The 13616-nt window shown below is 48.4% G+C and overlaps 1 protein-coding gene across 2 annotated transcripts in view; it reads left to right on the forward strand.

The window, feature by feature from the left end:
• Nucleotides 1–12745, forward strand: part of RNF121 (ring finger protein 121) — a 37739-nt gene extending 24994 nt beyond the window's left edge. Inside the window, exons 7-9 of one of the 2 annotated variants that reach the window (XM_074954287.1) lie at nt 1114–1247; nt 6590–6691; nt 9096–12745. In XM_074954287.1, the coding sequence (XP_074810388.1) occupies nt 1114–1247; nt 6590–6691; nt 9096–9216 (357 nt within the window). In that variant the 3' untranslated portion in view covers nt 9217–12745. Of the gene's footprint in view, nt 1–1113; nt 1293–6589; nt 6692–9095 lie in introns of both variants that reach the window. The other variant, XM_074954295.1, reaches the window with a different exon arrangement.
• Nucleotides 12746–13616: the final 871 nt, after the last annotated feature.

Below are 13616 nucleotides of genomic sequence, written 5' to 3' on the forward strand. Positions count from 1 at the left end.
GGAGAGACAGTGGTGCTTCATGGGAGAAGTAATCTGACTAGTGAGTGTGAGCTATACAGGAGAATCCAAACTAGCCCATGGGGCACTGCAGTGGCATTCCAGAAGCAAAATATTTGGGGTTTTTTTGGTTTTCTTTTACTTTTTTTGCCAAAATTCTACCTGCTGCTAGAAGAGATCAGCCATGTTCTGACCAGCTCTAATGGCAATAGTGTGTGGCCTGAGGGGACCCCCAGTGTGGTGTTTCTGGCAGGGAGGGCTGTAATTAGGGTGACCAGATGTCCCGATTTTATAGGTACAGTCCCAATTTTGGGGTCTCTTTCTTATATAGGCTCCTGTTACCCCACCCTCTGTTCCAGTTTTTCACATTTGCTGTCTGGTCACCCTAGCTGTAACTGAGACAGGTGTGTAAGCCTGTGCCTGCAGCCTCTCCATTTCCTTCAGTAACAGTCTCTAGGACGGGTTCTCACAACACATTTTTTGATGGCGACGGCTGACTCATTTTCCTAAAATACTTAATTAACTTAGCGGGAAAAAAATAAATATGCACAGATATGTGTGTCCAAATAATTTCATTTAATTTTATTTATGTAGGATTTTTTTTTTGCAGACTCAATAATAAAAATGTCCAGTTGTATTTTTGTGTGCCCATGCCTGCCCAATCCCCACTGCTTCCCCTCCCCGTTGCCCCGAGCTCCCTTCTGCTGCCTCGCACCCCAGGCTCACCCCGCTCCTTGCTTCTTGCCCATAGTGCTCAGTAAGGCCAGCCCTGCTGAAGCCTGGAGCTGGAGCCCCACGGCTGGAGTGTTGCAGAGGGGGGTCTGAAGCCCACCCCTGAAGCCCAATGGCGGTGGGCGGGGGGCTGAAACCTGCTCCCAGAGCCTCTGGCTGAACCAGGGGAGGGGGGCTGAAGCCTGCCCCTGGAGACCTGTGGCTGAAGCCAGAAGTTCATATTTCCAGGTCCTTGCTGTGACCAGTGGATCACGCTATCTGCCAATTAATCTTGCAGCAGACTCCTTTAGCTTGAACTGTAGAGGAGCAAGACTTTGTTAGTGAATGCACATTAATTCTGACTAGTTTTTGTCTTATGTTGTCCCCTCCCGTCATCCTGTTCAGTTTTACAGTGCATCAGGAATGCCAACGAAGCACCTTTCTGACAGCGTCTGTGCTGTGTGTGGCCAACAGATCTTTGTAGATGTCAATGAAGAAGGGATCATAGAGAACACGTACAGGCTTTCCTGCAATCATGTGTATCCTTTTCTCTTTCTGGAGCGACCGGAGAGCTAGCACCTCAGGTAGCCTGCTATCCACTGAGAGTCACTATTTGGAATCTGATCAGAATTGCTGTTTGGGTAACTTCATTCTACTTCCCAGAATTCCCCCTTTCCTGACTTCATATCTCTAGAAAAAGAGCAAACATGAACCAGTTGCATGGCAGCAGCTCTCTTCTGCAGTGGCTGCATTTCAGGAACGGGTTGAGCTATGTATGAGCATACATATTTTCCAGGAATTGCTTCCCTCTATCTCTGCTTTAGGAGCAGGCTCAGTGTAAGTTTGCCTAGAACTAGACAGCTGAGTCACTAAGGGGTTTGCCAGTGGAAGTGAGAATCTTCCACCTCTGGGTCACCAGTTCTAAACCCAGCCCAAGCTGGCAATAAGAAAGTAATCGCCATCTGATGGTGTGGTCATCTATGGGAAACCAATTTGGTTATGGTCCAGTTCCTAGTGGATAAGTGTCCGCACCATCAAAACAGGCATTAGTAGACCCTCATTGTTGATGCACTTTGTCCAGAGGCCAAAGCTTTGGGATAGCCGTTCAGCCAGTAGAGGTTGTCCCTCAAGACAGGTCCGAGGGGACGGTGTTGGAGGAATTTGCACCATTGCTTCTTCCTGTGTTTTTGATTTTTCTTGGGCAGGGGACTTGTCCTACTTGCTTCTGTCATGGTTCAGTTTTGCTCTGTGTACATCAGGTGTAGGTGGTGTTTGAGGAAATCGAAAATACTGTGGTTTTCAAAGCACATCTTACTTTGCAAGTTGTTAACCACACAGTGCCCCAGTGATGCTGGGGCTTCCTGATCCCATGCGTGTGACACTTTGCGCGGCTGTCTCTACTAAAGGTCTTGTGGGTTTTCTGCTGATAGCACAATTTAAAAACCTGACACACAGTTTAGATTACCTAGCGCAGCGTTGACCTCAATTTGATGGGTTAGTTGTTATGGCTTGCCACGGATTGCATCCGACCAGAAGATTTATAGGTTCTTGTCCAATTCAGACTACAGGGTTCAAGAACTCAGAGAGTTCTATATCGGGAGAGGACTCTCGGGGCGCCTGGGAAAAACACTTACACTGAGGACAATACCAAATTGATAAAAACTTTATTGAGATTAACAAAAGAATAATAAATGCTATGAAACTTAAAACTGAAAAACAATAAAAGAATTCCAAAACTTCTGGTGGTAACATTCCAATTATAAGTACCATAATTTAACATACTTGCACCCTTCCTTGAGGATCCAGTAATAGGAGGTGAAGGACCAGCCTTATTCCTGGCATGCCCCACAACACGATGATGCTGACTTCCCCCATAGTTAGGAACGTTGAGTAGTTATACTATACTGCACAAGCTGAGCATGAGAGAAGATAGTCTATAGAATATGGGAGAACAAAGATTAAAGAAAGAGCTAAAGACTAAAAGAAGCGCTAAAAGAGTGAGCTCAAAGAAAGCTAAAAGGAAAAGCTTAAAGGCTGATAATTAGAAAGAAGCTAGAAGAGTGCTCCAGACTTCTTCCGTACAAGGTATTTTATAGGATCCTGACACTGTAATTCAGGCCCAAATCTTATTTCCTTATCCTAAGAAATGTATGGGTACCCTTATCCTGTAGGTTAGTGGATTATGACACTTACTTTCTACATATGAATAAGGATTATTTCACTCCAAAACTGCCAACGTAGGCTCTCTTGGCGACTTCCAAGTTGTGGTGTACCCTGTGGTTACCAACCGGTTGTAGACACCGGATAAATCTGTTCAGTGTTGTGTTTAGTTCCTCCCTTTGGTTCCCCAAAGTTCAGGGACCGTTCTCATCTATGCCGAAGGTTACCAGCTTTTATGCTGAGTTACTCTTAACTGATTATACTTGTAGCTATATAGTGGATCTTACTGGATGTTACAGGGCGGTAGGCTTCTTGCCTTTCAGCAAAACTTACTAGGAGATTCATGGAATTAGGAATTAATACTGATAAAATAGAAGAATGGATTAATTCAGAAAAAGAAACATATTTAATACGGCTGGCTAGATTAGTAGGATATAATAGCTAGCAAAATAATCCTATGGGCTACAGCAGTGGTTCTCAACCTATTTACCATTGTGGGCCGCATCCAATACTGCCTGTCTGGCCCTGAGGATGTCACGTGGGCCGCGAGTTGAGAACCATTGACGTAGAGCCAGAGTGTCTAAACTTGGCCCTAAATAAGGGCCACATTGAAAGCGTGCCTGAAGCTATGGGCTGCCCTTGTCTTTAAGGCTATAATCACCGTTCTGAGTTCATTCCTTCTGAATAAATATTCTGGCCCTGTGTGAACACTGGCCCTAGCACATGACTCTCCATCATGAGCTGAGCAGTTTGTGTATGATAATAAAGGTGGGCCATTTCCAGCACAAATCCAGGTTTTCTCTCACCCCCCCCCCCCCCTCACACACAAATTCACTCTCCTGCTGGTAATAGCTTATCCAAGTGACCACTCTCCTTACATTGTGTATGATAATCAAGGTGGGCCATTTCCAGCAGAAATCCAGGGTTTAACAAGAACGTCTGAAGGGGGGTAGGAAAAAAGAATGGGAAATAGGCTACCTTGCATAATGACTATTTCCCATTGTTTTTTCCTCCCCCTCCCCCCCCCCCCCGACGTTCTTGTTAAACCCTGGATTTCTGCTGGAAATGGCCCACCTTGATTATCATACACAATGTAAGGAGAGTGGTCACTTTTAGATAAGCTATTACCAGCAGGAGAGTGGGGTGGGAGGAGGTATTTTTTCATGCTTTGTGTGTGTATATAATAAGATCTTCTACACTTTCCACAGTATGCATCCGATGAAGTGAGCTGTAGCTCACAAAAGCTTATGCTCAAATAAATTGGTTAGTCTCTAAGGTGCCACAAGTTCTCCTTTTCAATCTGACACTGAGTGACAGTTGCCAAGGTGACCATATCTTTTTCTTACTCTAACTTCCTTTCTCTAATATAATCTTGAACTTCTAAATATATGGGATGTTAGTCATGGTTAGAATTTCCCCGGAGCGTGATTGTGCACTTGTGATGCCATGACGAGACGGGCGGCCCAAGTGCTAGGCAGGCAGACTAGCACGGTGTAGGCAACCTAGGGCACATGTGCTGAAGGCGGCATACCAGCTGATTTTTCAGTGACACTCACGCTGCCCGGGTCCTGGCCACCGGTCCCGGGGGCTCCGCTGCCGGCCCCACTCAGCCCGCTGCCAACCCCAGCCACCGGTCCCGGGGGCTCCGCTGCCAGCCTGGGCTACCGGCCACCAGCCCCACTCAGCCCGCTGCCGACCCCAGCCACCGGTCCTGGGGGCTCTGCTGCCGGCCTGGGATTCTGGCCACCAGCCTGGGGCTCTGCTACCGACCCCAGCTGCAGCCCACTGGCCCCAGCCTGGGACAGTGAGGGGTGCAGACGGGCAAGAGGGGGCAAGAACTGGAATCAGAATTTTCTGACAGATTTCAAGATTTCCAGCGATTTGGCCCAATGCTTTCTTTTCTAATTAAACCTGAAAAGTTCAACGAAAGCGACTTGGACTTGTCTGTATTTCAGTGGATGGGTTCTTGAAGATGTCGAAATGCAGCTCATTCAGTTGAAAAGCTCAGAATTGTGGGCATCAACGTTTGGAGATCTGCGGAGCGCACTTGAAGCTACTGAGAGAGATCATGGGGCCTCTGTTCTCACCTGCTGGACATGCCTGCCAGTGAAATTTAACTGTTTTGAAGAAAATTGTGTTTGCAGTGCTTTCAGCATTTGGATCCACATACCTGTCTGAACAGGTATTTTCACATATGAAATCTGTCCTCTGTCCCTCTCGGAGCTGGTTAACAACTGATTACTCAGAAGCCTGTGTGCAGCTTAAAGTATCCAAATATGTGCCAGACATTGGAAAACTTAGCAAGAAAAAGCAAGGGCAAGGATCACACTAAACTGATAAGATCTGCATTTTAATTTAATTTTTAAATGAAACTTCTTAAACTTTTTAAAAACCTTATTTACTTTACATACAACAATAGTTTAGTTGTATATTATAGACTTATAGAAAGAGATCTTCTAAAAACGTTAAAATGTATGACTGGCACGCTAAACCTTAAATAAGAGTGAATAAATGGAGACTTGGCACACCACTTCTGAAAGATTGCCGACCCCTGGACTAGAACCAGTTGATGGAGTCAACAAAATAGAAGATAAGGGTGCATCAGTAGATACAATTGGGACTTTCTAAAATCCTTTGATTAAAATCCCTCAAGAGTCTGTTAAAGAATCAATGTTGTAGGGTAAGAGGTAGAGGGCTGTAATGGTCTGGAATCTGGCTCAGAGAATAGCAGGAATAACTGGTCAACTTCCAACGTGGTGGGAGAGGCTAATGAGGTGCCCCAAGGAGCCATAGTAGAATCAGCATTTCGTTTTATTTTCCAGCTGTCCCCTGCCTCATTAGCTACGCTCCTTCCAAACTAGGTGGTGGGCACTGCTTTCTCCTGAGGAGGGCCAGTCTGTACTCCACTCTTCTTCCATGGCCCCCTGGGGATAGTAGTTGGCAGTTGCTTCACGGAGCTGTGTGCATACGGGTGAACCTGGTGCAGTTCACAAGCTCCTCTAGTGTCATGTCTATGCAGTATGGGTTTCCCAGCGAGTTGCTAGACAGCAGAGGAATGTTGAGATTTGGGAATAATGGGCTCAATTCTAGGTTCGAGAAGGGAGCATTCTGTAGCGGTGACAGGCCCTTCTGGCCCTCCAGCCTGTCCGTATCGCCGGTTCCATCCATGCTCGGCCTTAATTTCATCCTGAATGATTTAGGTCTGGCATAGTTACAAGCAACTGAAAACTGTCTTACAATGAAACCTGTAGGGCAGCCTTGACAATGTGTCTACCTGCACCACCTGTAACTATCAAGTCAGAGTGCCTGTCCCACTATCTACTCCACTGTTAAACCTGTCCTGCACGCCAAATCCTGATGGATTAACTGGCCAGGTTTATGTTCTTGATTCTGCCGGTGACTTGGCTTCTCAGGTGGCGCTGTTATCTCCTAGGGGAGGGTGATGTGAACAGTAGAGCACGCCTGGCCCAGGAGTGAGGTCAGTGCATAGTAGCAAGTCTAAATTCAAGCAGAGTTATTTCCCATTTTGGCTGCCAAAATGTGTTTAAGTAGACTGAACAAATACGTGGCCGCTCGGGCAGATCTGAATGGCTTCCTCTGTGATTAGAGCAGGGACTTGTGTATTTGGGGTGCTGAGTTCTAATCCCGGTGTTTCCGCTCTTTTGCTGTGTTTTTTCCCCCCCCACCCAAGAGCAGCTTCCCTTAACTTGTCACCCTTCAGATTCCACGAGTTCTGCATCCGAGGCTGGTGCATCGTTGGGAAGAAACAGACGTGTCCCTACTGCAAAGAGAAGGTGGATCTCAAGAGAATGTTCAGTAACCCGTATCCTTTTCTGGCCTTGTGACCAAATCCTAGCAACTTCTCTTTTGTTTGCCTTGCACCTTAAAGGTGATCTGCAAATTTATTAATGAATCAACATGACAGCCCTGTGCTGGAGATGGGGGAGGGTTGGGTCTCCAGGAGCTTCTTGCTTCTAATCCCAGCTCTTCCACTGATTCCCTGGCTCACCCTAGGTGCATTTTGCTTTTCCTTGAAATCAATGGCAAAACGCCCATTTACTTCAGCAGCGAGCCGGGATCCCTTAATCACGAAGGTGGCCTGGGGTGGAAGAATGAGCCTACTTGGCAGTAAGGAAGCCTCAAACTCTAATCCCAGCTCTGCCGGTAACTTGTATGGCCTTGGACATGACGCTTCCCTGCCCTTCATCCCCCATCTGTAGATGGGATGTCTCTCTTGCTCCATCACAAGGGTCGGGGGAGGACTGGATGACCTTTGCATAGTGCTTCAAAATAAAGCCCTGTGTAAGGGGGACCAGGGATATGTTTCTCCACCTCAGTTTTGCTTTCCTTGTCTTAAGCATCAACTTTCTATTCTCCCCTCTCTCCCCTTGTATGAATGTAGCTGGAATAAATGGGCTGCCGGTGTTAACGTAACCCAGGTTTAAACAAGGAAGGGGTTCGGTATACTAAGACCGCAGCCGGTTTAGTACCCTGGCCAACACACCATTAAAAATCCCTGTAACCTTTTCTTAAAGATACAGAAACGGAGAGAAACCAGTTAAAGCTGTGGAAATGTGAAGTATTAAGTCAGGTCTTTATTTTAACAGCATCCCTTGTGACCTTTCCTGTTAGCTGGAAGGCGTTTTAGACGGGAAAACCCCCTTGTGTGACAGTCTCTGAGATGGCATCGAAGCTCTTGGTGCTGCTGCTGTTTAAAGTCCTTTCAGTCCTGGTGCTGGCTGGGATTCAGCTGGAGCTGGGAGGGTGACGGTGTCATCTGGGCCCCCTCTCTGGTCTGCTCAGGACCTTTCGCAGGGTCAGGGTGACAAAGGCCCTGGGGTCCCAGGACATGGTGCAGGTGGCAGCCAGGATGGTGAAGCTCACTCCACTAGCCACCGCCTTGTCTGCTAACTGTCTTCCCCCCCCCAAAAGCTGTTCTCTTACGGACCCAAACAGGGAGTGGTGGCTGGAATAGCCGCTCCCCTCGCTGTTTTGTCCACCAATCAAGCTTACTATCGTGTACACCAAATCTGGCTCATTAACTTCTAGCTCCATGTCTCCTGTTCTTAACCAGCATCATTTTCAGCGCTTTTTATTTGAACTGATTTCATCTGTCTCCCGTTTGTACCTCTTCCCATCAACATGGGTTATTAGAGGTTATTGTATCCTCTTATGAACATTTACATCTTACACCTGAGCTCCCACTTCAGGTAAAGTTGTAGGGCCAATTGTCAGACATCCTTGAAAAGATCCTACCCCCCCTCACTCAATGTGTACCCTGTTATCACATCCCCTCTGCAGGCAGCTCATAGGGATGAGGTAAGTACTTCTCTCTCTCTCTCTCCCCTCCACCCCCCCCCAATTAGTGCTTGTGCTTAGTTTTTATTCTGGCAGGTAAGAGTTAGGGGAATTTTATGTCTGGCTTGACTTGGTAAACATGGCCCCATCTTACTCAGCAGATCGGATATACATGGGCTACTGACTGCTTGCTGTAATGTCAGGTTTTGACTGCTTGTTCCTAGTACCGTTGTTGCTACAAAGCTGGGTTGAAAAAGGGCGAGGTTCTAATCATACCCTCATCAGAACAGTGCCTAAGGATATTCTACACTACCTGTTCATCGCTGCACAGCTATGTAGCATAGCGCCTTAGGGGGTGAAGACCCTCCCCCCCCTCAGTACTTTCCTTATAGTTCTCCAGCCCAGAAACCCTTCCTCCATTCCCAGGCTCCCATTCCAGCACTGAGCTGTGGTGTGGGGATACGCTTCAGCCCATGGATTGCACTATTCTGAATGCCATGGCGAGGGACTAGTGCCAGGGACTCCATCAGCAGTGCACAGAAGGTCGCTGTTCTGGACACACAAGAAGGGTTATCAAGTGATGCTAGACTCCAGCAGTGCCCTTGTCCCCTACTGGCACGGCCTACCCTGAGCCCGTAGCCCAAGGAAATGAAAGCCCAGCTGTATGATATCTGCTTTGGAAGGTCCCTCTTTGTGTGCTATTATCTCGGGTTGTCATCTTGATACCGTGTCATAGGTCCACTTCCTCTAACCTTTCTGCCATTACCAATCGTTCTGCCATCCTCAAGTCAAAGGTGCCTGGTGCAAATAAGAGGGCTGCATACAGAAGGCTTTAGGTAGGTAAGACACCTGCCCGCAGCCTTCCGAGCCAGCCCCCCGTTTCTCTCTCTGCTTCCCCGTTTTGCTGCTTTAACTCTTTCCGCATACAGCTGGGAAAGGCCCCACGTCATGTACGGGCAGCTGCTCGACTGGCTACGCTACTTGGTGGCCTGGCAACCCGTTATCATTGGACTGGTACAAGGTATCAACTACATCCTGGGGCTGGAATAAATCCTGAGCGGCCAGCGAGCCGGGGACATCACAGCAGGACTTCCACAGCTGTGGCAGAGGGCAGCAGCTGGCCAGGAAGACTTGCTTGTATCATTCACCTCTCAGGATCTTACATGCCCACAACATGTCTCCAGGAACGAAGGGAAAGACTTTGTGCTGGCCAGCTCCCAGCAAAGCGGGTTTATGCTGGGGCGGGGGAAGGGTATTCTTTTTTAAAACAATTATTTTAATGAGCGTATTTAAAACTTTATATTGCAGATTAAAAAGGAAATTCATGTTTGTCCCACTTCCCTCCTCCAGCCACCTCTCTACATAGTTGTCTTATTTCCCTAGAACAAAGAAAGCCAAGCTGGTTTCGGAAGCTAGCAGAGACCTCTCACAGAAACCCACGGCAGCTTACTAGGTACCTTCCCACCTTCTCTGGCTAAAACAGATCTCTCACCACTTGCTCAGGTCTCTTCTTTACAGCAGTTGCTAGCGACTCTGCTGTAAGCTCGTGGCAGAGGGTTCCTGTGGCCCTTGATCGCTGTAAAAGCCAGCTGGATTCCCCAGTAGTCAGGGCAGGATTCTGAAAGAGTAAATGCAGTTAACCCGAGAAGAGGCGCCTGCGGTGAGCAAAGCTCAGAACTGCGCAGCTGGAGGCATGAGAGCTAGGACTTAACATCACATGCCCTGTCAAATGCATCTACATGCAGAACGACCTAGGAATCCAGCTGTGGTTGTCGCTGCCCAGGAGAACAGATGCAGCGTGCCGGGCCCGTGTTTGAGGGGCTCACGACGAAGGTGGAATGCAGTCAGGTAGCCAACTACAGGGAAGGGAGGGTAACATCACAGCCTGCAGACTACACCTGGGACATGCAGCTGCCTCCAGTGCAAAACACTAAGGGATGAACTAGGGCATACCTCCCGACTTGGCGAGCCAGAGGAAATGAACCCGATAGTCTGACCTCTGTTATGGACGCAGTCTCGTGTGGCAAGCCATCGCTTTTTTGCGCTCTTCCCTTTTTTGGAATGTTCTGTATACTTCAATGTTTTTCTATGGCAGTGTATCTTCTACCCGCTGAGCAGACCTAGCCCGGTTTGGGGGTCCCCCGTCCCCCCCCCCCGCCTCCAACTGTCATCCCAAAAAGGGGATGGCAGAACAGACTGCTGGGGCTTGTTTGCTTTTCCCCACAGCTCAGAACAGACAAACCTACTTAAGGGGTAAGTGTCAAATTGCCCCTTTTTTGGGAGCTTTCTCTGAATGTGGTTGGAGGAAAAACCCTGTTTGGTGTGTTGAAATCCAAACACCCTACCGAAGGGTGTTTAAAGAGATGTGCTCTTTTTCTGTAGAAGGACGGCAGAACCTTGGTTCAGGGTGCCTGGGGCGCCCACTGGGGGTGACTGCCTTTTACTATTTGGCAAGTTTAATAAAAGACTTTATCAATATAGTCTGTTCATGTAGGGCCAGATTATGACTCCTCTTCACTAGCTAACTCAGCAGTCCCGTTGAATTCAGTGGAACCCTTTGTGGGGTAATGCACGATTCATCGTGAGTCGGGGGGGGAGGGGGTCAGACTCAGGCCCTGATTGACAAGTTTTGCTTTACCAACATGTGACATGTGAGTTAGATTGTTAAAGCATCCGTGTCTTGGTAACTGGAGACCTTGCTGTAACGGTTGACTCAGTCTCAGACGGGGATGAGGTGGCCACTCCTTGTGCATAGCACGCAGTGAGTGACGTCTGACTGGAGCTTGCCTTATTGCATGCAAATGAGCTCATGATTTAAAGAGACGTCTTCAGGAAACAGTTCAAGCATCTTCCTTCCAAATTGACTTTCTGTGAAAGCCTGGGCATCCTCAGTGCGCAGTCCAGGAGTCATGGTGTTGGTGGGCTTTCATGTTAACCTCCCCAGCTTGTGAATGGGCTTGCAAGGTCTCCCAACAAATCTGATGTCTGCTGGAAACAAAGCTAAATCTACCTTTGTTTGTGGTGGTTACGATCCCCGTCCCGTCTAATTTCTATAAAGAAATACTTAACATCCTCCCCAAGTGTCTGAATAATAAGGAGCTGTGTGCAGCAGTCTGGTTGCAATACAGCCAGAGGACTGTTCTACACAGGGATCGGCCAGGTCTTTGGAAGCGTGTCTGGAACAAAAACTCAGACGCATGTCGGAGAATAGGGACGTGGTCAGCAGTCCTTGGATGTATCCCATCTGCCTATGCTCCACAGCCTGACCCTGCAATTCTCCAGGCAGCATGTGACCACTTGTGGCAGCGTGAGGTCCAGGCATATTGTGGTCGTTTAGGGCTTTGTGAATGAGCTCTGCCATCTTCATCTTTACCGCGACGCATTGGAAAAGCACTGATGCCCGCGTGTCTTTCAGTGCCCGGAGAGTTAGCAAGTCAGTAGCCAAGGCTTGTGAAGGGCTGCACATCTTTCTGTGCTAGATGACTCTCAGTAGACAGCACAATATTCTGATTGATCAATGGTTCTTTGCCGCATGGTTCCCTGAGCTAATGATCGTTCCCATAAGACTGGCAATGTCGGGAGAAGCAAAGGATGGTGCTGGAGGACTGAGGTACATTGGCAGATCTAGGCAGAGGTCCCAGGATCAGCAGAAGCATGGTGAGCCACAAGGTTATGGAGGTGCATTGGCAGGGTTCTTAAGGAGAATGCTATACTGAGACCACTGTTACTCCTTCATGGACACTCAATTAACTCCAGGTTGGCTCTTGTTGTTACATGGGCTGCATATTTACCTTACTCCGTGCATGTACTGTATATATCCATAGAGCACTTCCATGGGTGTGTGTGTGTTCTAAAAGACACTGTGGGGGGTTTAAAACCAAATCGTTTCTAAATCTGCCCGTTGAACATGAGGTGTGTTGTTACTTCTAGGGGCAGGGAAACCAAGTGAATTCAAACTGGGGTGAGCAAAACGGTGTCTTATCAGTGACGGTCAGACCTTATGGTGCGGAAAGAAGGGAAGTCCAGGAGCAGCCGAAGCAGATCTCCCTCTGAACAAAAGCCATGTTTTTCCCCAACCTTTTGGTGAGCCCTCTGAAGCAACATTTAACTGTATCTTTTATTTGCTCTGGAAGGAATCAGACTTGCCTGTAACCCTATTCACCGTTGATTTGAGGTTTTATTTTTTTTTTTAAGTGAAACCTCAACACTGGAAATTCTGTGCCAAAAACCAAAATAGAGTCCTTGATAGTAACTAGTGCTGTGTTTGTTTTTGTTGTTTCTGTTCAAAGTTCAGGCAATGATAAGCCTTTGGATTGATACATTAACCAGTTATTGGCATGGCTGGCTGTAAACATGACCTGTGTCCACCCCACATGTGGTTAATACTCCATTGGCAGCAAACCATAGGTCTCCCCTAATAGCGGCCTAGACTGTCACATGGCTGGAAAAGTTGTCTTCCCTCTCTCCACTAGACTGTGCTCTTGTCCCTCTGTACGAACATCCTCTGACCAATCTATCCCTACCCACTGTGGGCTGGCTGGTTTTCCCCCTTTTTCCTCCCATTAAACCCATGTGAACGTGGTCATGCAATGTGTAGATGCAGAGTCACAAACCCGGATGACACGTGGCTGTTACAAGAATGGTTGGTGGCCCCGACTCACCAGGTATGAGTGACACGATCTGGATGTCAAGCCCTGGTTCTACTTGTAGCGTAGATTGGGGGGTGGGATGTAAAGTAGCAGGGCAAATAGTGATGGGTCTGGGTCACTTTATCAGTATGAACTAGATCTGTCTAGGTATTTACACTGTCGGAAAGGGGAGAAAATGTGGCTGTTAGTTTAGGTCACAAACATGTCACCTTCCCCAAGCCCTGTGCTGCTCGTTGCTGTTAATGAGTAGCTGACTGAACAGCGCCTGACACTAGAGCTAGCAGGGCCGTCCCTAGGGGATGCGGAGCCCAGGACAAATCAGCCTCCCTGCCAGTCTCCTCGCTGTCCGCCCAGCGCGCCCGGCTGCTGCTCGCCTCCTCACCCCCTCCCCTCCTCCCGCCCGCCGTTCTCCTCGCCACCTGCATGCCACTCACCTCCCTGCTAGTGTCCTCTCCGTCCAGCGCCCTGACCACCGTGCTCCTCGCCCCCCTCCCGCCTGCCACTCACCTCCCCGTTCGGTTCTTCACCCCGCCCGCCTCCTCACCGGAATATCGGGACAAATGGCGTCCAGATCGTACATTGGTCGGGATAAAGGGCTAAATATCAGGACAGTCCTGATTTTTTTATCAAAGCGCAGGGCCCGCCCCCCCCCCCCCCAAAGCGCGGGGCCTGGGGTGTTCACCCCAATTCGACCTACCCAAGGGACGGCTCTGAGAGCAATTCAGCCCAGGGAATGGCTGGATTCTGATCTCAGCTGCTGGCTGAGTAACTCAAAAATCCATTGTTTGCTTGCCGGGTTCT

Source organism: Natator depressus, chromosome 1 (genome assembly GCF_965152275.1).
Source record: "Natator depressus isolate rNatDep1 chromosome 1, rNatDep2.hap1, whole genome shotgun sequence".
Taxonomy (NCBI): Eukaryota; Metazoa; Chordata; order Testudines; family Cheloniidae; genus Natator; species Natator depressus.